General features: G+C 38.2%; 1 protein-coding gene across 1 annotated transcript; it reads left to right on the top strand.

Moving 5' to 3' along the window:
• Nucleotides 1-4,313: 4,313 nt before the first annotated feature.
• LOC102916574 (albumin-like) lies at nt 4,314-25,420 on the top strand. Its single transcript, XM_006993523.4, has 15 exons — nt 4,314-4,469; nt 5,173-5,230; nt 6,129-6,261; nt 8,384-8,595; nt 9,907-10,039; nt 11,410-11,507; nt 16,150-16,279; nt 17,272-17,486; nt 18,646-18,778; nt 19,806-19,903; nt 21,558-21,696; nt 22,011-22,234; nt 23,192-23,324; nt 23,942-24,009; nt 25,272-25,420. Exons 1-14 carry the CDS (start codon nt 4,391-4,393, stop codon nt 23,981-23,983), a joined length of 1,827 nt encoding a protein of 608 aa, XP_006993585.1. The 5' UTR covers nt 4,314-4,390; the 3' UTR covers nt 23,984-24,009; nt 25,272-25,420.
• Nucleotides 25,421-27,084: the final 1,664 nt, after the last annotated feature.

Here is a 27,084-nt window from a genome sequence, read left to right as displayed (position 1 = left end):
TTTTTTTCCTGAAAGAGAAATCATCACGTTTCATGGAAAACAAGCAGGACAGCAAGATTGAGAATTCATTTTACCGTGATAGAAATTCATTTGTGGGCCTAAGTGCCAAAGTCTGTAACCACAAGGCAAATCATTCATCAAGCCAGAAAGAGAGAGGGAGCAGTAGCATATAGATCTCTTTGGTCAGTGTGTGTGTGTGTGTGTGTGTGTGTGTGTGTGTGTGTGTGTGTGTCCATTGGTTCATTTAATAATTAGTCTTTTTGTATTAGCAGCATGCACACACACATACGTATAAGTATAAACATATAGGCATAGAGATATTGATGTGTGCTAAGAAGTCATGGTTTAATATGAACGTATATGAGTCATGACTATAAGACATGCCACAAATATACACCAAAGGAACCAAAAGGGATTTTTAGTCTATGAAACAGAGTCCAGTGAGAAGGCATTAGTAACTTTGCAGGCTCAACTCTTGGGCAGTAGTGCATCTCCTTAGAAAGCCAACAGTTTACCTCTTCCTAATAAGCAGTGTTTGGCATAGAGAAAATTCTCTCCGATTTGCAAGCTCATGGCCTAGATTTTATTCTTCTCCCGGTCTTTACTGCTGGTGTAACATTAGGCAAATTGCCTAACCTTCTGGACTTTAATCTTGTCTACAGAAATGCACTCACAAACTGCAGTATTGCCTGTTTTACCAGGCTACCGAGAGATTCATGTGGGTACTATTGTGGGAGCCCACAGAGGTTTCCTAGTGAGACCTGAGCTCACTTTACACAGCAGAGCTGCATTAGGGATGGATTGACCACATGCATGGTCACCAGGTGTCTGGGATAGTCTGCACTTGGCTGTGCTGGAGGGAGGTCTTTTTTAATTTAATTGTATTTTATTTTACAATATAATTTAGTTCTACATATCAGCCACCTATTCCCTTGTTCTCCCCACTCCCGCCCCCTCCCCTCCCCCCAGCCCACCCCCCATTCCCATCTCCTCCAGGGCAAAGACTCCCCCGAGGATTGAGATCAACCTGGTAGACTCAGTCCAGGCAGGTCCAGTCCCCTCCTCCCAGGCTGAGCCAAGCATCCCTGCATAAGCCCCAGGTTTCAAACAGCCAACTCATGCACTGAGCCCAGGACCTACTACTAGCTTTACTCCTATTCAAAATAGTGCTTGAAATCTCAGCCAGAGCAAACAAAACAAAAGGGGAAGAGGATATGGGTATGAAAAGAAGCTAGACTATCCCTGTGTGCAGAGGTGGTTCTAGAGAGAGAAGACCCAGAAGACTTCATTTGAAAACTCTTAGATCTGATAAACACTTTCAGTGAGGTGCAGGATAGAAAACTAATCTACAGCCATCAGTAGGCTGCCTGTAGACAGATAATGTGCAAATAAAATCACAAAAACATCCCCATTCTCAGTTTACTCTAAAAAAAACAACCTTGCAATAAACCTAATCAAGGAAAAATTTACAGTGAAAAATTTAAAACACTGAAGAAATGAACTGAAGAGGATACTAGGAGAAGAAAGCCCTCTAAACTCAAGTAATATTGGCTTTGGTGTCCATTGACACCAAAGTTTAACTGGGAAATGTATTTTCATAACTGAATGAGAAACTAATCTGCTTATTATGCTTCAGTTGTTGAATTTTATGTGTCATGGTCTTCCATTTTACCCAATTCATTGTTTATAAGGCATTTCTAGCCTTTTAGAGTAGGTGGGATCTGCACATATCCACTGAATTATAGTAAAAAGTTTGAGAACAGGTTTGTGTCTCTATTTGTCTTCCAGATTCAGTCAAATTTCCTATATTTTAGAATGGATACAGGCAATGTCAGTACTTTTAGAAAATCTGTGGTAAAATCCTGAGGACATTATTAGATATTGCTGTCTTATTTTCCTGGACACATTGTATTTCCAAGAACAGGTCCTGAAATACCATAGGATCATGGGGGAAGAAATGTGCAGGCTGGACCAAGGTTGGCGGATGGAAGGCAAGGCTGCCTTGAAAGAATTTATGAGAAGTTCCAGAAATCAGGAGAGAGAGAGAGAGAGAGAGAGAGAGAGAGAGAGAGAGAGAGAGAGAGAGAGAGAGAGAGAGAGCGAGCTGTTTTTTAGGTTATAATGGGGTGACAAGGAAGTAAAAAATTCCAATGAGATAATCTATCTCCTTCAATCCATCCTATCAAAATGAGTGAAAGCAAAACAAAACAACAAACATCCAACAAGACAATGGGAAAACAAAGGACCAAAGGGACTGAAGCTCAGGGTTAATTCCTAGTCATACTGTGTTTCAACAGGAGTGGGGTTTTTCTCTTTTTCCACTTGTAAATGATGAGCGTATGATTATACTTTCCAAAGAATTTTTTCAACCCACTTCTCTCTTATGAAGTACTCATGTAAGCATGAGAAAACACTTAAAAATTATCTGAGCTATTTTCTATTTACTCAGAAACTAGATTCTCTAAACTATATTTAAAACTCAGTTCAAATTTTACGTTTATGGTCATGCCAAACTCTTCTGATGACTGATTAGCCATAGAATTTTAAAACTTGAATAATAGGACATTTAGAAATAACTAACAATTATGTGGCTTCATTCCTCTCAGTATAGAATATCCATGTAGAATTAATGGCAGGATTTTCAGAAGGAAGAATATAAATTTTTTCTTACCAATTGCAACTGTTCAAGCATTTCTTATCAGGTGAGAAGAAATGTAAGCATAGAGGTAGTGTAAAGAATTAAGCCCTTTCATTCTCTGCTGCTAATGATTAACTAGGATATGCACATGTAAAACATTAAATTAATACAGTTAGGAAAAGACTCAGTTGTTATTAATCTGTATTTTACATTTATGGAACTTCATCATTCAGTAAATGAACTGAGCTCCTAGTCCATTATGATAAATTTGATTTTTTTAGACTTTGGTATTTATGATTATACTACAATATAAATGCAAGGTAGACATGCAGATAATTTTTCTACTCAATTATCAAACTAAAAATATATAAACCTAGTGTGAAAAGCCTGAATTTGTGAGTTAGCAATACAAATACACTCAAGGATTTAAGTGTTACATACTTGCTCATGCCTCCAGACTCACACTAGGACAGGGCTAGGCATGACTACTGACTTCAAATAAATAGTGACCACTCTTTCTAGGAAGTTTAAGGAGAAATTCATAATTTGTCCAAGAAAGAACTATCTCTGTTCTTTAGTTTCTTTTCCAGTTTTTGGGTAAACCCGCTCGCCCCTGGTGGAATTATTTCTATAGGCAGGCATTCTTTTACATTCTGTTCATCTATGTATTCAGAGACAAGTCTGTTATATCATTTCAGGATGCCTTTGAGTCATAAAACAGCAAGAAAACAGTTGTTCCTTCTTCATTATTTGTGTTTGATATCTCCTGCATTTGGTTATATATTTCATACACTTTCCTGAAGATGAGGACATGAAATAAGGTTATAGAAAGTCGATTTCTTTCATTGTCTAACTAGATATGAAACAAGAATGCTTTTCTGGCCACTCAGTGGTCTCTGTACATGTAGGTACTATGGGGACAATTTGGATGGTAGTCTTGACTAACTCACTTTTTGAGGTAAGTAAGACAACTGGTCTACTACTAATTATCTTTCCTTTGTGTCAGAGGAAGTATGTCACAGTGGCAAAGACCACCATCAGTATCATTTAGGTGTGTGTTCTTCTACTGTCTCTTCTTAACAATAAACACAAAGAAAGAAATTCACATCAGATGAAAATATTTCAGACCTGTTTCACACACAGCCAAAGCTGGGATGGTGACACAAATCTTCTAAATATCCTCCACGATTGTTCTTATTGCTCTGGCTTTTTCTCAGTTTACGTTTGAGGCAATGTGAGCTTTATGGAAGATTCTAATTTAGAAAGGCTGAGAAAGACATGGAAACCCTATAATCAGCTTCTCCCCTTCCCCATGAAAATTCCTTATTACCAATAAATAAAAGAATATTTGGAATGAGAAATACATGTAATTCAGGTCTTAGTTTTTAAAATACGTCATGTTTCCATGCAAAGGCCCAAACCAAACATGCTCAAATGGGAGATGCAGGTAACACAGTAAGGAACGAGAGTTGTGAACAGTTAAACGCTTATGTAAAATTTGATGTTTTACATAACATACAATGAACTGACAAAATCTTGTGGGGAAAACAGCCCCAGAGGCAAACACACGCAAGGGATTTGGTCAAACAACTTTTTGGCAAAGATTGTATGATTTTGTAATTGGGAAGGAACCAATGAAATGCGAGCTGAGTCTGGTTAATGATCCACAGTTATTGGTTAAAGAAGTATATTAGAGCAGGTTTCCCTCTACACATCTCACCTTTCCTATCAACCTCACAAGCCTCTGCCACAATGAAGTGGGTGACCTTCCTCCTCCTCCTTTTTGTCTGTTGCTCTGCTTTTTCCAGGGGTGTGTTTCGCCGAGATGCACGTAAGAATTTTATGTTTTCACTGCTCCACTTTTACTTTCCTAAAAATGGAAGCCCTGCATTTTGAAAGAGCTAAGGTTTCCTTCAGTGCTTATTTCTAGACTTTGACGATTTTTTGCATCTGAGAACCCTTGTGTGGTTATATTATTAATATACTTTAGACACCTTAGGCGAAAATAATGAGGGGATTTTTTTTTAAAGTTTAGTTTTACATTTCTTTTAATTTTGAAGAAATGGTAGGCAGAGTGACTTAAGCTATACTGAATACAGCTGAAGCCAGACTCTTCACAGTCTTGAAGGCCTGTTTACTCTACTGTGCTATACTGAAAACTAAACATGTGTGTTGTTAATTTTATAAAAGGAGCTTCCATTTGTATTTACTTTTGCTTCAGATTGTCTTAGTAGTTACTTAGAGACATGATAAAAGCATTGACTCTTAGGTTTGAATGCAAAGCTATAAACACTTAGATGGTTTTAAAGGAGTATTCGAGGTGAAAGGGTAGTTCTTCAGATGCAGAAGGAAGGAGTCATTGGCAGATTCATTTTATTTTATTTTATTTTTTTTGTAGAGATCAGAGGCCAGTGTCTTAAAGTAAAGGAATAGCTTAAGTGTGTGGAAAGAAGTATGAAAAAGCAGCATTATACTTAGTTGTTTTCACCAATATTTACATATGTTTTGTGGTTTTTGTCTCCCTGTTCCCGCAGACAAGAGTGAGATTGCTCATCGGTTTAATGATTTGGGAGAACAACATTTCAAAGGCCTGTAAGTTAAAATGTTGAAAGTCAATTTAATGTTTCTGGTAGTATTAGTTCCAGCACTAAATTGCCTTTTTTCCACCTTGAGCTTGCAAAATTGTAGGGCAGCACTGTCCAACAGAACTGTCTCTGTTGATGGAAAGACTGTGGACCTGTGCTGAGCATATGGCAGCCGGAGGACACATGGTTATTGGACACTTGAAACATGGCAAGTCTAACTGAGGAACACACATTCAAATGCTATTTAACATTAATCAAATATATCTATCCACTTGTGGCTAATGGCTGCTTTAGTGGAGAATGAGATTCTGGAGCCCACATTAAACTTGTGAAGAATTGACTCTTAGTTTTCTTTCTAGAAAGGTCTATGATATATAGTTCCTTGAGCAGTTAACTTGCTAATTCTTCTTTACACAACAAGATCCCATGGTATATTGAGAATATTATTTTGTCTTTGTAGTACTGGAGACACCCACATGTGAAGCAAGTGATCCATAATTGTCACATCCCCAACTGTAAAAATGTTTTAATATAGTAAAAATTAGAAGTTTATTTTTAAAAGATTAGTAGTTTCATATACCCCCAATTAACAGAGGTATATGGATTAGAAAAGAAATAACTCAAACAACTTATATAATGTCTAGCATTGACAATGAAATGTATTTAGTCATAAATCTACTGACACATGTGTGCATCTATACTTAAGCACAGTAGGAATCCATATTCTTTTTTGCTTGGAAAGGCACCTCTTCCTGGTTTTGTCTCAGAGAACAGCTGACAGGAATAGGCTTTCGAGATAGTTATAAGAAAGATAGACAAAATATAGATGGTACACATACACAATTTGCTGTTTAGGAAAGCCAACTACTTCATAGTAAAGTTTTATTTCTATGTCTTTTTTTCAGAGTCCTGGTCATCTTTTCCCAGCATCTCCAGAAATGCCCATATGAAGAACATGTGAAATTAGTGAATGAAATAACTGAATTTGCAAAAACCTGTGTTGCTGATGAGTCTGCTGCAAACTGTGACAAATCAATTGTCAGTACATTCTGATTTTGAGGATTCCTTTGCTTCTTTTATATAATTCCGAGTGTTTCAAGGGGAAACAACTACTTTCTCCCATACCTAAAGCCCAGGGAACACTGTAGAAGAGGGGCCAGAATGATTGTTAGAGCCAGAGGAACAGGGATTTTGCTATGAGATTGTCTCCTAGTAATGTCACAAGCTAGATTCAAAAAGTCTCACCAACATGACTGGCCAAATGTGACCTTAACAGTGACAGCACAATAGACATGCCAGGGTGGATGAAAGACCCCAAGGCCTAAACCCTACACAAAGAACTTCAGGCAAACAAGGAATGCTGAGAGAGGGAGAAATTGGCTTTTCCAGGGGAGGGAGAACCAATTGGTTAATTCAATACCAGTGGTCAGCCCTGAAAACATGCATCCAAGTAACATTATACAGACCAACGAGCTCTATTTTGGAATATATGTTATATATATATAACAACAATTAATGAGAAATGAGGTCATAGATCTGAAAGAGAAAAAGGGGCATATGTGGGCAGATATGGAGGGAGAAAGGGAAGGAGGAAATGATGTAATTATATAGTAATCTCAAAAAGAAAAGAAGTGATAAAAAGTTATTAAATGATCAAAGTTGCAAGCAAACGGAGACATTCTATCCATTGTCACAACTTAAAAAAATTCTTGGAAGCTGCAGATAGCAATTATAATATTTTTAATGGCAATTTATCGTTTTCCAAGCTCTAAAATCTGATTTCTATTCCCAGTGGCAAATAGGAATAGCATGCTTTTATGTATTGACTAATTTTTTTTTGTGGTGAGAGCCCTCTACCCTCTTATTGTAACTGACAATAACTAAAATACCATCAAGCAGATTCGTAGAATTTATCTTGATTATCCGAGAGGCTATGCTACATTATCAGTAACTGAGTCCCTCTTCTCTCTGTCAGCCATCATGCCCCTTTTGGATTCTGTGAATTGGATTGTTTTAGGCATTTTATCTGAGTAGAACCACACACAATGTGTCTTTCTATGGCTGGCTTATTGCACTTACCAACATGTCCTCCAGGTTGGCCCATGTTGGTGCCAGTTGCAGAACGTTCCTCTTCTAAGGGTTAGAGGAATCCTTAGTGTGTATTCATCACACTATTACCTGTCCACCTACATTTTCTTATCCATTCATCTGCTGGTGGCTGTTTAGGCTGTTCACGCATTTTGATTATTACAGGCAATGCTACAGTAGCCTAGGAGGTCTAATATTTTCTTGACATAATGGTACTATGCTAATCTTCGGAATGCCTCAGCCGATTACTATGCTATTATTTGTTTACTTGGATAAAATTATAGTATAGCTCTTTATTTCTGTTTTAGGGAAATAAATATTTTATATACAATTAAAAAGTGGCCTTTTTAGTCATTTAGAAGAAGTTCTGCTGTTTACAGGTAGGATTTCAAGCTGAGGCCTGAGCTTCTCTTCCTACTTAATATATGGGCAAACCATTTTCAAATTTATCTCTAGGCCCTTTCTTTTTGTTTTCTTATGGAAAACACTCCCTCTCATTGCAGAGTTAGTGATTCACACAAAACATTACAGTTGTACTGTGATATTCCTAAAAGTACAATTTTGAAAGTTATTAAATTCTGTCTAGATCAGCAAAAATTCCATGAAGTTAAATGACTTCTGTAATAAAAATTAATTTGGAAGGGAAGGATTATTTAACAATTGAAGTCCTTTGGAGGTGCACTGTTCCTAGAATAAAAGGAGAGCTGTATTTTAACGCAGTAATATTTATAGTAGATTTTGTTATTCCTCGGTGTTACAGGGAACTTACTAAAACCTTGAGCTTCTTCAAAAGGAGCAGATCACGTGAGAAGTTGTGTGAACATGTTGCTCCTGAGCATGAGGCCACATGCTCCTTCAAGTCCTAGCTTCCCTTGATTTTTTTATGATAGTGACTTCACTCCTAGCTTTTAGTTCCATATAGAAAACATGGAAGGCAACATTCCTTAAGGCCATTAACTATTGGCTTCTGTTTTATTCTTAACCAAGTTTTATCCAGTTTTTTACACTGCTTTTTGGTTGTAGAGAAAGTCAGGTACTGGCAGGAATTTGACAGCTTCTGGTTTCCATTTAGCAATCTCTTTTTGGAGACAAGCTATGTTCCATTCCAAGTCTTCGTGAAAACTATGGTGAACTGGCTGACTGCTGTACGAAACAAGAACCCGAAAGAAATGAATGTTTCCTGCAAAACAAGGATGACAACCCCAACCTGCCCCCCTTTGTGAGGCCAGAGGCTGAGGCCATGTGCACCTCCTTTCAGGAAAATGCTGCTTCATTTATGGGACAGTAAGTAAACAGATATCTATGTTTTAAAATAGAAACTGAGCAATAGCTCGGCCAGTAACACTTATGCTAGTAGTCATAAAAAACTCAATTATCCATTATCAAGACTGGGAAGGTTTTATCTTGAGGTAATTTTTTAAAATATAATATTTAATACCACAGAACTGTGCACAATGACAATAAAAAAGTCAAGGATATTTTCATATTTGAAAACAGATATGGCCTGTGTCAAAAATCTGAGATTGAGAAGTTGTAAAATATTCTGAAGTGGTGTGTGTGTGTGTGTGTGTGTGTGTGTAGTGTTTATGTTCTCTGGATCAATTTCATTTTAGTCAGCAATGTTACATTGGCACAGCCACATCTGAATGGAATGGCAGAAGTCATAAAGCCAGCGCAGCTACTTGACAAAGATCCAGCAAAGCTGAGCCACATGATGGCCACCATGCCACCTTTGGTTTTCATCTCCATCTGTTACATACTTGAGGCACTTTTAATATTTGTACAATCTGAGGATATTGGATTGATTGAAAATTCCTTATAAATCATTTATGCCTTTTCCCAGGAATGCTGCTTCTAAGCTTATTCAGGAAAGCCCTGAACATACTGTTCACTCACACATTTTGAGGGAGATATCCTTATCTACTTGAAGGTCATGTCCTTGAAGCAACCAAAACAACCAGTCTGAGCACAGGATGTCATATGCCTCTAGATTCTCAAAAATTGGGTTATGGGTTTATGAGTAAGAATGATAACTGTTTATTAATGATGTCAAAACTTGAGGGAAATGATTGGAAATGATTAATCTGTTTTGTCATAGTTTATTAATGATGACTAAAAGATGAGCAAAAGGAAGTAAAACACATGTCCTAAAACAAAAATAATATGATCTATGTTTTGGAACATCATGAATGTATCCCTGCTAACTAAATTCTGTATAAATAAAGAAACAATCTGGCTGCTAGTCAGTCAGGCTGCAAGATTCTCCCAACCACCATGGCCTGGCTCACTTCCTTTTCTCACCCACTCCTTACACCCTCTGCAGGACCCATCCACTGCCGGGGAATAGCCCCTGGCATTACATCACCCAAATTTAACTATTTACTGAAAATATACACATGTAAATATTTGCATGCAGATATACAAATTTAATCTACCTTCTCTCACTTGAGAACAACAGAGACAGCCCATCACTCATGTCCACAATAAGTAAACTTGTTCAATTACAATTCTTTGGGTTTGGGTTGACTGATCATTTGTGTAGTGTTACATGCTGTGGGAAAAGATTGCCTGCTTTCTCCTTTTTCCATAACTCAGCTATTTGTACGAAGTCGGCAGAAGACATCCTTACTTCTATGGCCCAGAGCTCCTTTACTATGCTGAGAAGTACAGTGCCATCATGACTGAGTGCTGTGCAGAAGCTGACAAAGCTGCCTGCTTGACACCAAAGGTGACCCCTGGGGAGATGGGGACAGAACTGCTCTGTATACCAAACCCAGAGATTTGACAGTCTTACGGTTGACTTAGGAAATCTGAATCTCTGAATGAGACTTCTCTATGTCATTAGAAAACCTTCTTCCCTCTTACGTTACCAATGGCTTTTAGTTCTAATACCTTTCTTCCTTCTGAGATTTAGCAGTGATGGTCTAGAGAGGGAATTCTTGGATGTGTGTTTACTTGTCTTCCCACTCTTTATGGTGGTGATTTCCGGAGTGTAATAGCGTTTGTCACACTGGACAGCAAGGGATAGTTCTTTTGTTTTGTTTTTTGTTTGTTTTTTGCTTTTTAGCTTTTTAGTCCTTCCTTGAGACATTTTACTGGAGATAGAATTCAAAGCAGTGAATTTTACTGAGGCTGGATGTTGCAATCCAATTCTTTCTTCCATCAATATTTATTAAGTGAATCATTTGTTTTTCTTGGGCACTTATTTATTTTATGAAAGTTGATGAAGTAGGGACTTAGATGAATTAGTCACACAATTAAAAAGTCACTATAGGTACACACACACACACACACACACACACACACACACACACACACACACACACACACACACATACCCTGGGTATTACTATACCTATCTAGGACTCTTCCCCTGGCAGTGTCTCTATGCTGCCAGAGAGTGCCTGAGCTGACCTGCTCTGGTGATCTGATGGCCGAACACCCTGGCTGTCATGATAGAATTCTCATGCAGTGCCTGATGGAAGCGGATGCAGAGATCCACTGCCGAGTCCCAAGCAGAGCTCCAGGAGTCCAATTGGCGAGAGAGAGGAGGGATTGTATGAGCGAGAGATATTGAGACCATGATTGTAAAAAGCACAAGGACAAATAACCAAACTAGTGGAAATGAATGAACTGTGAACCAATGCCTGAGGAGCACACATGGAACTGGAGCAGGGCCCTCTAAATAAGGGAGACATTTGATTAGCTTGAACTCTTTGGGAGGCCCCCAGGAAGTGGAGCCAGGACCTGTCCTTGGTGCTGCATTTTAAGTACCTAGAAACCTCCACTAGGACCAGACTGATTTCCATTCCCTTAGGTACCAAAATAATCACATGTCAAAAGGAGTACTTGTGAATATATGTGTAAATTATCTTTTAAAATTTTTGTTTGGAGGGAGGGTGCAACTCAGTAGCAGAGTTCTTGACTGACATGCACAAGGACCTGATTTTAACTCCCCACCCAAAGAAGTTATTTTGGCATAGGGCTGTCTTAACTTTTAAAGGGGTGTGTGTGTGTGTGTGTGTGTGTGTGTGTGTGTGTGTGTGTGTGTGTAGAAATTGTCTTTTCTAAATTTTTTCAATTGGATTTTTTTTGTAGCTTGATGTTCTGAAGGAGAAAGCATTGTGTTCATATGCCCACCAGAGAATGAAGTGCTCCAGTATTCAGAGATTTGGAGAGAGACCTTTCAAAGCATGGTACATGTTGTCTTCTATCACAATTTACATCTTGATAATTAATTTTCCAGTCTAGAAGATTGTGCATTTATAAAGTACCTCATGAAAAGTTGATAGGGGTGAATCAGAAGAATGGCAATATATTGACAATTTGTCTCAGTGTTTTGTTTTAAATTATCAAAAAATGTAGAAGGCTTTTTTTGACTAACAGAGGACAGGTATTTAGATTCCACTTGTTTATAAAGACCAGGAATCTCAATTTAAATGATTAAAACATACAGTCAGAGTTGGGGAAATTAATTTACTTAATTTATTTTCCCTCAATCTAAAAGTGACTCTTTAATGTCCAGATAATTGAATTCAGCCATCAACCAAGTTGGAGTTATTACTTTGAATTTTCTTTTTTGTTATATATATATTTAATATTATAATTTGATTTAATTTTACATATCAGCCACGGATTCCACTGTCCTCCTTCCTCCCACCCATCCACCCCCATTATACCCCCAGCCCACCCCCCATTCCCATCTCCTCCAGGGCAAGGACTCCCCTGGGGATTCAGCTCAACCTGGTAGATTCAGTCCAGGCAGGTCCAGTCCCTCCTTCCAGGCTGAGCAAAGTGTCCCTGCATAGGCCACAGTTTCCAAACAGCCAGCTCATACACTAAGGACAGGTCTCGGTCCCACTGCCTGGGTGCCTCCCAAACAGTCCAAGCTAATCAACTTTCTCACTTATCCAGAGGGCCTGGTCCAGTTGGGGGCTGCTCGGCTATTGGTTCATAGTTCATGTGTTTCCACTAGTTTGGCTATTTGTCCCTGTGCTTTTTCCAATCTTGATGTCAACAATTCTCGCTCATACAATCCCTCCTCTTTCTCGCCGATTGGATTCCTGGAGCTCCACCTGGGGCTTGGCCGTGGATCTCTGCATCCGCTTCCATCAGTCATTGGATGAGATTTCTAGCACGACAGTTAGGGTGTTTGGCCATCCTATCACCAGAATAGGTCAGTTCGGGCTTTCTCTCGACCATTGCCAGTAGTCTATTGTAGAGGTATCTTTGTGGATTTCTGGGAACCTCTCGAGCACTTTGCTTCTTCATATTCCCATGGGGTCTTCATTTATCATGGTCTCTTTTTCCTTTTTCTCCCACTCTGTTCTTGATCCAACTGGGATCTCCCACTCCCCTAAGATCTCTTTCCCTCGACCCTCACCCTTCATTAACCCCCCTCACATCCAGTTTGCTCATGTAGATCTCATCCATTTCTCTGTCATTGGGAGATTTCTGTGTCTTTCTTACGGTCCTGTTTTCTAGGTAGCCTCCCTGGAGTTGTGAGTAGAACTCTAGTCATCCTTTGTTTTACATCTATTATCCTCCTATGAGTGAGTACATACCATGTTTGTCTTTCTGAGTCTGGGTTACCTCACTCAGGATGATTTTTTTCTAGATCCATCCATTTGCCTGCAAACCTCATGATATCATTGTTTTTCTCTGCTGAGTAGTACTCCATTGTGTATATGTACCACATTTTATTTATTCATTCTTCAGTTGAAGGGCATCTAGGTTCTTTCCAGGTTCTGGTTAATAACATAGCTGAGCAAGTGCCCTTGTGGTATGATTGAGCATTCCTTGGGTATATGCCCGAGTGGTATAGCTGGGTCTTGGGGGAGATTGATTCCCAATTTTCTAAGAAAGCACCATATTGATTTCCAAAGTGGCTGTACAAGCTTGCATTCCCACCAGCAGTGGAGGAGAGTTCCCTTAGTTCCACATCCTCTCCAGCATAAGCTGTCTTCAGTGTTTTTGATCTTTGCCATTCTGACAGGCATAAGGTGGTATCTCAGAGATGTTCTGATTTGCATTTCCCTGATGATTAGGAATATTGACCAATTCCTTAAATGTCTTTCAGCCATTTGAGCTTCCTCTGTTGAGAATTCTCTGTTTAGCTCTATAGCCCATTTCTTAATTGGACTGTTGGTCATTTTGATGTCTAATTTCTTGAGTTCCTTATATATTCTGGATGTCAGTCTTCTGTCAGATGTGGGGTTGGCGAAGATCTTTTCCCATTCTGTAGGCTGTTGCTTTGCCTTGTTGACCGTATCCTTTGCTCTACAAAAGCTTCTCAGTTTCAAGAGGTCCCATTGATTGTTTCTCTCAGTGTCTGTGCTACTGGTGTTATATTTAGGAAGTGATCTCCTATGCCAATGCCTTCAAGACTGCTTCCTACTTTCTCTTCTATCAGGTTCAGAGTAGCTGGATTTATGTTGAGGTCCTTGATCCACTTGGACTTAAGTTTTGTGCATGGTGATAGATATGGATCTATTTGCAGCCGTTTACATGTTGATATCCAGTTATGCCAGCACCATTTGTTGAAGATGCTTTCTTTTTTCCATTGTACACTTTTGGCTTCTTTGTCAAAAATTATATGTTCATAGGTGTGTGGATTAATGTCAGGATCTTCAATTCGATTCCATTGGTCCACATGTCAGTTTTTATGCTAATACCAAGCTGTTTTTATTACTGTAGCTCTGGGATCGGGATGCCTCCAGAGGTTATTTTATTGTACAGGATTCTTTTGGCTATCCTGGGTTTTTTGTTTTTCCATATGGAGTTGAGTATTGTTCTTTCCAGGTCTGTGAAGAATTGTGTTGGTATTTTGATGGGGATTGCATTGAATCTGTAGATCGCTTTTGGTAAGATTGCTATTTTTACTATGTTAATCCTGCCCATCGGAGCATGGGAGATCTTTCCATTTTCTGACATCTTCTTCAATTTCTTTCTTCAGGGACTTAAAGTTCTTGTCATATAGGTCCTTAACTTGGTTAGTTAAAGTTACCCCAAGATATTTTATATCGTTTGTGGCTATTATAAAGGGTAATGTATCTCTGATTTCCTTCTCAGCCTATTTGTCAATTGTATATAGGAGGGCTACTAATTTTTTAGTTGATCTTGTATCCTGCTATGTTGCTGACAGTCTTTATAAGCTGTTCCTTGGTCGAATTTTTAGGGTCAATCGTGTATACTATCATGTCATCTGCAAATAGCGAAAGCTTGACTTCTTCCTTTCCAATTTGTATCCCCTTAATCTCCTTATGTTTTCTTATTGCTCTGACCAGAATTTCAAGTACTATATTGAAAAAGTATGGGGAGAGCAGACAGCCTCGCCTTGTTCCTGATTTTAGTGGAATAGCTTTGAGTTTCTCTCTATTTAATTTGATGTTGGCTATTGGCTTGCTGTAAATTGCCCTTTATTATGTTTAGGTATGTTCCCTGTATTCCTGATCTCTCCAAGAACGTTATCATGAAGGGGTGTTGGATTTTGTCAAATGCCTTTTCAGCATCTAGTGAGATGATCATGTGGTTTTTTTTTCTTTCAGTTTGTTTATATGGTGTATTACATTGACGGACTTTCGTATTTGAACCACCCTTGCTTCCCTGGGATGAAGCCAACTTGATCATGGTGGATAATTGTTTTGATGTGTTCTTGGAGTCTGTTTGCCAATATTTTATTGAGTATTTTTGCATCAATGTTTATGAGGGAGATCCGTCTGTAGTTCTCTTTCCTTGTTGCATCTTTGTTTGGTGTAGGAATCAGGGTAATTGTAGCCTAATAGAAGGAGTTTGGTAATGTTCCTTCTGTTTCTTACAACTCCAATTCTGTCCCAAATCTCATGTGTTTGCTCCACCCTCTCTTGCATTTATGTTATGTAGCTTTGTCTGGGAGCATCCTTTAATATATAAGTCAAGACTAATATGCCTGCCCCTCTAGCACCTCTCCTGTTTGTCAATAATGAATCAACCCAACAGGAGAGAAAATGGAGTTGACAGACACTGTGCATGTTCTCTAGAGACTGTCAGCAGGAATTATCCTCACTGAGTCATCCTTAGTGTCCAAATTCCTAAAGCCAATCAGATCAATAAATATAGCAACTGCAAGATGAAACAACACACTGTTACATGGGCTATGGTTGGTTCTTGCAAAGACAAGATAGTTTTATCAGAGCTACAGAACTGAAAATTACTTTTGAAATAATGAAGATCTTGGCTTTTTACATCTTGCAATAGAGCTTAGAAGCTCTCTGATAGAACAATTTCTTGGCAGAAGGATCCATGATAAAAATTCTCTAATTCTCTAGAAGTTAGGGAATTTATTCTCCCTCCACAGACCTTTAGAATTCAGAAAGGTATGTCCTAATTAAGATAAAAAACAAGAATCTTCATTTTCAGATAGGAAAACACTTTCATGCCATTATGTAATTTAAACTCATAGATCCTTTGATTTAGTGTGTTGTAATAGTATAAAAATCTAAAGCCTACTTGAGGTCACATTGCTACGATTTGACCAAGCCAGGAACAGAAGCCAGGTGAGGTATCAAAACTTGATGCCCCTCAGACAACCACCCCTTTAGGAATTTCTCTTTGATTTTAATTTTATGAGGCATTTGCTTTCTATCCACCACCCACATCCTTTAAGTAGATAATTCTGCCAAAGGGAAATGTAACTATTAACTATTATGCCAGAACTAGCATTGTAAGAACTAGTGAATTTTTATAATTTTCTTCATGTCAGTTAGTTTTGAACTTCCTTGTTATAAATGGTATCTTCTCACTGCTTTCTTACAAATACAACATGATAATAAGTCTTTGATGGGAAAATTTTCTTTTTAGGATGGTAGCTCGTAAGAGCCAGAAATTCCCCAATGCTGACTTCACAGAAATTAGCAAATTGGCAACAGACCTTACCAAAGTCACCCAGGAGTGCTGCCATGGCGACCTGCTTGAATGCGCAGATGACAGGGTAAAGAGTTGTTGCATGCTCACGGTCAATGAGTGGATGTGTTTGCCTGCATCGGTGAACACTGATGGTGGTTGACCTGGTCTCTGGGCTCTCCTTTATTCCACCAAGTTTCCTTGTTTTGTGGCACTTTCCAGTAACAAACAAACAAACAAATAAACAAAAAACCAGAACAAAGCAAAACAAAACAAAACAAAAAACAGAAGAAAAAAAAAACAGTTTTCTGAATTGTTACATTACCCAAAACTCCTCTGTTCAGCCACATTCTGAGGAGGCTTAAAGGGAAAGAGAACAGTTACACATGCAGATTTCTAAGATGTTTTGGGAAGAGAAGCGGGGCTGGAGACCTCACAGATTGGAGAGGCTTTTAAAGAATGATGCCCTAATCCCTCCATAGTCTTTCCCCTAATTAACTGTGTGAAGTTCATAAACATTTGCTGTGACCTCACTTTCTACAAAGTTGTACTATTATCTCCTTCACTTCCCACTTCAAGAGATTAAAAATACAACCAAATCTTCTTCTGCTATGATAACCCTGGAAAACTTAAGTTCAATGTGTTATGTATGTAAGCAGGCCCTGTAATTGTACTTATTACTCATTATAATTATACCTCATATTTTAATGAGTCATTTAGTTTTAAAATACCTACCCTTCAATTGGGAGGAAAACTTGGAAAAATAGCATTAAAATTTATGGAAAAAATAACCTGAATTATCTCAGTCATAGAAACATAAAATTAATAAACAATCAAAGCAAGTTAATTTAAATAAATAACTTGATTCTGAACAGTCTCTCTTGAATCTAATTGTTTGAGTCACAGCATCTTGAGTCTGCAGGCTCTGATGCACTGTGTGGGTGAGAATGTGTTTGCAGAAGCCACTTTGGTTGTGTATGGTCTAGAGCAGGATGAATATGCTTTACCCACGTAACAAAGGTGTACGGAAAAATGTAGCAAAGATAACTTCTCTTAAATATTTGTTTCCCTTTTTCATAGGCGGAGCTTGCCAAGTACATGTGTGAAAAGCAAGCATCTATCTCTAGCAAACTGCAGGCTTGCTGTGACAAACCACTGTTGCAGAAATCCCATTGCCTTGCTCAGGTGGATCATGATGACATGCCTGCTGATCTGCCTTCATTGACTGCTGATTTTGTTGAGGATAGCGAAGTGTGCAAGAACTATGTTGAGGCCAAAGACATCTTCCTGGGCAAGTGAGTCTTTGCCTTTCCTTTCATAGTTTTTGTTTTGTTTTTGAGACAGGGTCTCACTGTGCATGTAGCTCCGACTGTTTTGGAATCCAGGCTTTCTTTGGAATTACCACGAATTAGGTGGCTCCCAGTAAATTCGTTCACCCTTGTCATTCTCAGCCTTTAAAATTTACCTGAAAAGTATTTTAAGTAATTTAAAATATTGTTATGAAATCAATCATCCATGCATTTAGTATAAACTCCATGTTTCTTACATCATAGGATATTTTTGGAAATCTAGAAATATTCAATGAATATATAAATTGTATGTATCACTTAATCATTCTTATAAGCATATTTCTTAAATATCTAATGCATTTGAACATATTATGTATTATTTAACATTCTCCTTTCCAGTCTACCTATATCTATCCATATCTGTGATGACAGGAAGGATATATATCTATATATGTGTATGTTTATATATATATATAAACTAATGTCATTTATGTATGTAAAGCACACATATACATAAAAATATCAATATGACACAAGTTGTTTTGTATTTGATTGAAATGACCAGAATGTCATAGTGTGTCAAGACAGGATACAATTAATAAAAAATGACTATGTTTTGAGTAACTGCAACAATTAATTCTATCATTTCAATATTAGATTATAATTCTACCCTATAGTAAATAGTATTTAATAAAAGATTTACCTCACATGTAGAAGAAAAAGGAACTTTTAGTAATGTCTCTATTTACTGCTTTATTGAGATACTTTGTAGACATAATTCAAAGCAAACTAGATATACAGTAAAAATAACTATGAATCAACCATTTAATATGCACCAGTCTCTGTGTGCTTTGACAGACTGTGCCATGTATTTATCCCAACCCACCTTGTTAGAGCGATGCTATCCTTCTTTCCCTTCTATATGGAGGAGGTTAATGCACTGATAGTGTTAATAAGTTGCCCCTGCAGAACAGTAAAATACATTGTATTGGGAAAGCTGAACCTGGGAAGAGTTATCTCTGGGTCCCAAGTTCTTGCTGCTCAGTTTCCTGCATGAAGCTCATTCCAATGCAGAACGCCTGGAATGTGAATCACTATTGAGATTACTTATGTGAGTCTATTACTTGCTCATCTATTTAACTCAGTCTGTGTTTATCTTCTTTAGGTTTTTGTATGAATATTCAAGAAGGCACCCTGACTACTCTGTTGCCTTGTTGCTGAGACTTACAAAGAAATATGAAGACACATTGGAAAAGTGCTGTGCTGAAGCTGATCCTGCTGCATGCTACGGCAAAGTGGTAGGTTTCCATAGGCCAAGAGCACAGCAGCTCCTGGCAGCACTTCCTGTAAAGAGAAAGGAAGCGATGGACTAATGAGAATTGACTTATAGGTCAATTCAGATACTTTCTTGAGATGTAGGCAAGCCTGAGCTCTTAAAGTTATTAGTCATTATAGGATAACCACTGGATAAAATGTAAGAAAACCTCTAATAATCACTCTAGAAAGGGAAGATTTGAAGGAAGGAAGGAATCTTTACTTGCACAAAATCTTTATCATAGCTTTTCCCTTTTCATACTCTTGAGAATAAAATAAATTCAAATGCCAACTAAAAGAGATATTTAACTCACATTTAAAAACACTTAACCCAATCCCCCAAATTGTCAACTTTTACCATTAATATCTCAAAGGAGTTTGTGTACTCTTCTACTTTAAAATACTTTCAAACATTTTGGAGGTTTTGGAGCATGTTTGTTTTGGAGGACATCAGGGTTCCTGTCAGCAGACACTGGTTTCTGACCTATTTGGGGCCAGAAGAGAATCGTACTTTACAAAGAAGTTGCTGAATACCAGGCATCCCTCTGTGACTGAGTCTGGGAGTAGACTTTCTCATCTCAGAGACCTCAAGATCCAACTAGACAGATTGCCTGAAAATGATGACCCTGTCTATTGAAGGTCTGCTGTTGACTAGGTGTGATTTTAATTTCATCCACTTAGTTGGTTAACAGAACAGTTCTAGTTAAGTACACGCAATGCCGCTGTAGAGGGATCAGCCTGAAGCTTAGACATGGGAAGAACAGTTGCACAACAAGAAAACAAGTCAGGTGACCTGGTGCAAACACAGTCATTGAATCCCAGAGCCTGAAGATTCTTATTGACTTGCACCAAATGATCTTGCAAATAAAAGGAACAATTTAAATGTAATGTGACAGACATGACAAGGAAGATCTCCTGAAGTCTCTTTGGACAGAAGGAAGGGAAAAATGCAAGTGACCTACATTGGGTTCTCAGGAAGGATGCTATAAACACAATTGTTTTATGTTGCAGCTTGGTGAACTTCCTCCTCTGGTAGAAGAGACTAAAAACTTAGTCAAAACGAACTGTGAACTTTTCGAGAGGCTTGGCGAGTATGGATTCCAAAATGCGTGAGTAGTTTTTCAGCTATTTTTTTCCCTTGGTCAATTTGTAATTATTTAAAACAAGGCTTAGGCCACCCAGTATATGGCCTTAGTAATGAAAACACATTATTTATAATCCCTATCCATCACAAAATTCTGGAGAGTAGGTAACTTCCTTTATAGGATGGAGAGGATTATATCCCTGTATTGTAGCACAAATCTTAAACGGTCTCATTAATAGAATCAAATCTGAAGCCAGGTATTGGGGTGAATGCTGGAAGATCAGAGAAGCAGAACAAGTCACAGCTTACTCACCTCACCAGTTCCTCAGCTGATCCTGTTTCCTCAGACTGGAAGCCTCTGAGTTGTCATCCTGAATGAATCTCAGCTGAACTGCTACTAAAAGCCTAAAAACTTAACCAGGCTTCCTGGTCCTCACACCTTATATACCTTTCTGCTTCCTGCCATCACTCCCTGGGATTAAAGGTGTGAGTCACCAGGCCTGGTTGTTTCCAGTGTGGCCTTGAACTCACAGAGATCCAGATGGGTCTCTGCCTTTGGAATGCTAAGATTAAAGGTGTGTGTGTGTGCCACAAATTTCTGACCCGAAATAAGTTTATTTCTGTTCTCTGGACCGAGATAAGTTTATTAGGATGCACAATATATTAGGAAACACAATATCACCACACTATAATATAAAACAGTGTCTCTTGGGAGTATATAGTTTTGAGGGTTCTAGCAAACCTTGATACATTAGAACTGGGATTATCCTTCGAAGGTTAGGTAGAGTTTATGAGCAAACAGTAGAATGATATTTGGTAGAACAAGAAGTAGTATGCTTTGGACAGCAGAAGCTCAAGAATTGATAGAAATGCTGAACACAAAAATATAACAAAAAATTTAGATAACATTCAAATGTTACATGAATAAAGGTTCACTTCAGAAACATTGGAGCTTGAGAGTTATACCTAAACTTTCATAGTTGTGATCTTGTATTCCTATGGAATTTCATTTCTAGAAGAGATAGAGACTGAATTACCTGCTGGAGTAATGTCACAATCCCATAGAACCTTATTTATGAAGGTAAAGTGAAGAGACATTATTCCTTCTTCAGATCATTTACACTTTTAGTGCTCTTCTAACTCTAGCATTTGGAGTTGACATGATTTCTTCACTGTCATTTTACAGTCATTCACTGACTTTTATGGGTTATGGAGCATTATTAAATACTATATGTTATTAGATACTAGATAATGTGCCAGGCAGACACATTATTTCCTTTCATTTAATCCTTTCACTGTCTCTATTAAACCAGTCATCTTTTCACAACTATCTTTTAAGTTTATCATAGTGTTGATATGTGTAAATTTATGATAGAATTTATTTCAAGCAGCACCAACTACATCCATACTGTCAGATTAGAGAAATGTAGCTCACTTCCTTATGATTTTAGTACAGATCTAAGACAAAGATCATACACTCCAGGGAGATTTCAACCTAGTTTGTTTCTCAGGACAAGGTCTTCCTCCAATACTGTGCTATCATCCTAGAAGTGAAGAGCTTTGATTGGTGGGGGGAAAATATCTTAGCTGATTTGGGGAAAAATTTTCTTGTTGAATATTTTACACCAGACCAGTTTCCTGCCTGGATGGAAACATATAAGTTATTTTTTTTATAACAGGCTCCTAGTTCGTTACACCCAGAAAGCACCTCAGGTATCAACTCCAACTCTCGTGGAAGCTGCAAGAAATCTGGGAAATGTGGGCAGCAAGTGCTGCGTGCTTCCTGAAGCAAAGAGACTGCACTGTGTGGAGGACTATGTGAGTCTTTTCAACTATGATAAAATCAGTAGTGCTGGGTTTTTGTCTTTAAAAACTGACAAATCTAACTTTTAGGAGCAAGGGTGTGCTAATATGTGCATGTGTTTATGGTAACTGGGACATGGGCACCTGTATTTAACTGAAAGAGAATTTTTATAAGTCATATGTTTGGTTTCAAAGATAAATAAATCACTATGGCAGTCAAGGCTAAATTCAAAGTGGTTAATTCAATATGGCAATTCTTTTAGTGCATCAGAAAGTGAGTGTCTGTGGATCTAATGACTGTTCTGCTACTCTGCCTGCCTGTTCCTTAGATGGTTGCAATTCTGAACCGGGTATGTGTGCTGCATGAGAAGACCCCAGTGAGTGATCAGGTCACCAAGTGTTGTACTGGACCTGTGGTGGAAAGGCGGCCATGCTTCTCTGCTCTGCCTGTTGATGAAACATATGTCCCCAAGGATTTTAAAGCTGAGACCTTCACCTTCCATGCTGATATCTGCACACTTCCAGAGAAGGAGAAGCAGATGAAGAAACAAATGTGAGCCATATTTTCTTGAATAATTTTCTTGGAATTTTTTTGTGTGCAGTGATTATATACCTTAGAGAGCATTGTTTAGATGTTGGTATTATTGAGTTGAAAAAGTGTCAACTTTTTTTCTATGTGAAAAAATGTATTAAAATCTTTCATATGAATTATCTTTAATACTGTGCATAAAAACCACAGAAGACTACAATTCCAGTTGAGACACAGTAGAAAATTCTAAATAGCCAACTGGTGAATTTATATTGATATATGATTGGCCATAGAAATCATAGAATTTTTTCAAGGTATGAATAATTATCTGTAATTGTTACATGATGAAACCATAGCAGAGACAAGAAAAGACCACAGGGTGACTTCTGAGAATAGCAAAGGAAACAGCTGGAAATGCACAAAGAGGATGGACTCCTCATTGCTCTCGAGAGAGGTTCCAACAGCATGAATTGTAGCAAGATGTTCTCATCATCTTTGGAGACCTGTGTTGGTGGTCCAGACCATGTTACCAGACTCATCCCCCACATAACTCTTTTTCTCCGGTACTGTTTGCTCTACAAATATCAATGACAGAGACCCAGCAGTCTCTTCTTGCTTGGCTTGTTTTAATTCTTATAACATCCCCATTATTAACTTCAAATGGAGCTGATGTTAGAGAGCCATATTCTGTGTATTAAGTGCAAAGAGAGAAGCTTTTCAGGAAGTTTCCTGAAACTACATAAAACAGAGAATGACCTGTATTGATTATTCCATTTCATCCAGTCCTAGCCAAGTGGCCCTTATTGCCCTCTTACACAGTCAAGAATACTAAGTTTTGCAATGGCCTGCTTGGTCTTGGAAGCCAAAGTCGCTTGGATCCATGATGTGTAACCTTGAACTGGGGTCTCAAATCTTGCTGTCTTGGTTTCCTGCATGGGAGTCAACATTTCCTTGCTCTTCCTGCCTTATGTCCTAATGCAGGGCACTTGCTGAGCTGGTGAAGCACAAACCCAAGGCTACAGATGACCAGTTGAAGACCGTGATGGGCGATTTTGCAGCTTTCTTGGATAAGTGCTGCAAGGCTGACGACAAGGAGGCCTGCTTCTCTGAAGAGGTAACAGAGCATTTTGCACTTTGATATGTTCAGTTTCCATTTGTGTGCATTTGGTCAGGTTGAGGCTTAGACACTCATATGCTGAATAATGTGATCAATCTAGATCGTGTTCACTACAGAACTATAATACAAGCTGACTTACATAGCTCTTAATTTTTATGCCATACCAAACTGTAGCATATAAATGTTTATAATTTATATGTACTAAATTTATGACAATTATGAACATAGTTAGAAATATTTGTAAAGCCCAGAATCATTAACATCATTAAACCTTGTCTTGAAATGTTACACTTTGAATTGACTTATTTCACACTTGAGGGGAGAACATTTACAATTACATGTTTGAATCATTTCACATTTCCCCTCATGGCCTAACAAGAGTTTATTTTATTCTTTTGGATACAATAGATATCAGTGAGCTTTGTTTAAGAATTCTAAGAGAACTGGAATTAAGTTTTGCAAGGCATGTGAATTTACATTATAATCACTGAAAACTGTGGATGTGCAAATTCTAATAGACTTGCTAGTATTTTTCTAACATCTATCGTGTGTGTGTGTGTGTGTGTGTGTGTGTGTGTGTGTGTGTGTGTGTGTGTATGTGTGTGTGTGTTCAGGGCCCAAAACTTGTTGCTGCAAGCCAAGACGCCTTAGCCTAAACACATCACAATCACAAGCATCTCAGGTAAGTGTATTTGGGATTTTATTAAAAAAATTAATCATACTCATTTTTCCTAAAATGGCTAAGATTTGCTGACCATTTGGCAAGAGCCATGTAGACTAGCACCTGCCACCAATCTTAGGCCCTCATTTATGTTCACCCATTTGGGTTCCATATGCAGATAAGAAAATGAATACATAAAGGTCTAGATCAATGCAATTTACCCAAGGGGCAGCCAAACTAGGGAGAGAAGGAGCCAAACTCGAGAATTCACTCCAGAGCTGATGACTTATCATGGCTCTGCTATGACTTATATCATGTACTACTTGGAATCACACATGTTAGTCTGGTCAAGGATAGCCTAAGAATAAAACTGAACCCATATTAAAGAACATTTTTTAAGTCAAAACCATTGTGTATTTTTGATTCAGCAGAGTTTGAGCCAATACTTCTGTGAATTCATTTCACCAGAAGATCCGATGGAGCTGTATTAAGGGGGTTCCTGTTTCATAATAAATGATATGCTTCCAAATCTCTGATGTGTCATATGCCAAGCTTTGACAGAATTTATATTCCTGTTTCAAAACAGCTTCCTTTGAAAATGTAGATAATTGAACATAGCTATGCTGATCAATTTTGTTTGAAATATTTTGGAAATGATTTTAAAAAAAATAGACCAACAAAAAAGATGAAAAAAGAAAATTGTTTCTCCATATGAAAACACATACTTATTGTATATTCAAGCAAATACCCAATAAATATAGAATTAATTTTAAAATATATCCATTTTAGAAGGAAAAGGAAATTTGTTGCATTCTGAGAAGACAGCTTTCATTTTTAATAAATTAGGGAATAAGTAGGTCTTGAGAATGGTGAGACCTCTGACTTTGAAACATGAGGGTCCTGATGGGACCAGTGATGAAGAGCAGGTGTCAGAACAGGCAATGGTGTATCATCTGCCCCCTGAGTGAGGGAGTTCAGCTAAAGCTAGATCATGCCTAGGCTGTCTACACTGGTGAATATTGCAAAAAAAAGAACCTAAGAAATCCAATATTTCTAAAAATAGTTTTGGGCCAGGCGGTGGTGGCACACTCCTTTAATCCCAGCACTGAGGAGGCAAAGCCAGGCAGATCTCTGTGAGTTCAAGGCCAGCCTGGTCTACAGAGTGAAATCCAGGACAGGCACCAAAACAACACAGAGAAGCCCTATCTCAAAAAACAAAATAGATTTGGAAATCATATTCCATTTTAAAAAGAAAACTTGCATTTCTCTTTTTTATTTTTCAGTCTACCCTGGGAAAAAGAGAGACATGAACACTCAAGCCTTACTCATATTTTCTGTTGGTGTAAAATCAACAACCTAAGAAGCAGAAATTTCTTTAAACATTTGACTTATTTTCTCTGTACTGCAATTAATAAAAAATGAAAAGACTCTATTCTGTGGTGCAGGGCTGTGTTTTTCAAAAGCATGCTCCCTCTGACAGCTTCATCGGCTCTGGGAAACACTCAGGCGCTCTTCACCCCACAGCCTTGTAGGCTCTGGGAAGCACTCAGTTTTCTCTCTTCTTTCTCTTGAGCAGAGGCTCTGGCTCCTTATGGGCAACCTGATGAAAATGAATGTTAATATTCTTCTGAGTTATGAGCAGTGAGCATATAAACTAATTTCAACATTATGAAAGTTCTGAATGAGAGACTAAAAGCTTATGAACCATGGCTTTCCTTGTCAATGGGACTCTAAGAATGAGTTGGGGACAAAGGAGACAGGAATGGCTTTAAAGGTGGCTCGGTGAACCAACAAAGTAAGTGATTCAAGAAAAATTTACTACAGTTCAGGATGATATCATAAAACCTCAAGAAGCAATGTTGGAAGAGGAGACTGAGTGATCTGGAGGGGTGCTGAAGGACACTGGATCAATAAAGAGGGGACTGGGTGATCTGGAGGGATACTGAAGGACACTGGATTGATGAAGCACAAGATTTGGGTGGTGAAAGAGTCATATAAAAATTTTGAAGTTACTTTCAATGCTAGATTCTTTTCTCTGTCCTACGCGGCGATTTCTCTTATGTACTCTGGTCTACGAATTTTGTAGACTTACACAAGGGTTGTCTGTGAATTAACATACATAGTCATTCATAGCCATATGAAATTTTTATTATTATATCATTGGTTTCAAATTGTGCATATTATTCTACAACTGGCTCTTAGTGAGTTGTAGAATAATATCTTTCATTTAAATATCCTTCATTATATCATTTCTTTAAATATCTTTCATTTAAAGCATGATACTTGAAATGATGAGGAGACCCCATGTAAAGAAAGGTCCTTTTCAATCCTCTTATACGCCACACTCACCTCTCCCTCAACCTGTGCTTTGGCTTCCTGATGAAAGTATCCAAGACAGGAGAAAGACTGGAAGGATAGAATGAAGATTGGGACCTGGCCTGGTAGAAACCAGGAAGTATAGCAGACAGTTTTGAGTAAGATGTTGCTATTCAACTGGACCAATAGGGGCCAGGTCTAGATGCACTATCTGGAAGATACTGCCTCAGTAATCACTCCTAGATACCAAAGGGGAACTTGACACTTAGAGAGAATTGTGCTCCACAGTGCACTCTTCCCTGAGCCTCTACTTCTCCTACTTCCCATAGAGTCAACATCTGAAACTAACGAGCCCAGGTCAGCTCTGGTTTTGCAAGGTCAGCCTTTGGGGGATAATTCCCATCTGTCTATCATCTAGCTGTTTGTCTCTGTATTTTGCTTTATGATTCAGAAGTTCACAAGTCTGGGCTACCAGAATATTGCAGGCCCACTGGTGTGTGTGTGTGTGTGTGTGTGTGTGTGTGTGTGTGTGTGTGTGTGTGTGTGTATGTATGTATGTATGTTTGTATGTGTGCGTGTGTGTAAAGTTGGTCTCATAACACACTGGAGACATGATATGATGTCAACATGATTTAATCCTGGGATGTTAGGTTAATGACATATTTCTTTAAAGGTGGGTTTGCCAAGTATCTTCACTGTGAAGTTATTATTTTTACCTTTACATACTCTTTTTGGGGGAAGCAAACCATTATACAGCTCACCCAGAATATGAGGCATGAA

Source organism: Peromyscus maniculatus, chromosome 10 (assembly GCF_049852395.1).
Source record: "Peromyscus maniculatus bairdii isolate BWxNUB_F1_BW_parent chromosome 10, HU_Pman_BW_mat_3.1, whole genome shotgun sequence".
NCBI classification, from domain to species: Eukaryota; Metazoa; Chordata; class Mammalia; order Rodentia; family Cricetidae; genus Peromyscus; species Peromyscus maniculatus.
Note: the sequence above shows the minus strand (reverse complement) of the source record. Positions and strands in the feature narration are given on the sequence as shown.

What these genes read in the sequence shown, in the direction of transcription:
- LOC102916574 (XM_006993523.4), top strand. Translation starts at nt 4,391, where the DNA reads ATGAAGTGGGTGACCTTCCTCCTCCTCCTTTTTGTCTGTTGCTCTGCT. An exon ending in GAGAGACCTTTCAAAGCATG is followed by an intron (nt 11,508 to 16,149) that starts GTACATGTTGTC and finishes TTTTCTTTTTAG; the next exon opens with GATGGTAGCTCGTAAGAGCC. An exon ending in GAGTATGGATTCCAAAATGC is followed by an intron (nt 19,904 to 21,557) that starts GTGAGTAGTTTT and finishes TTTTTATAACAG; the next exon opens with GCTCCTAGTTCGTTACACCC.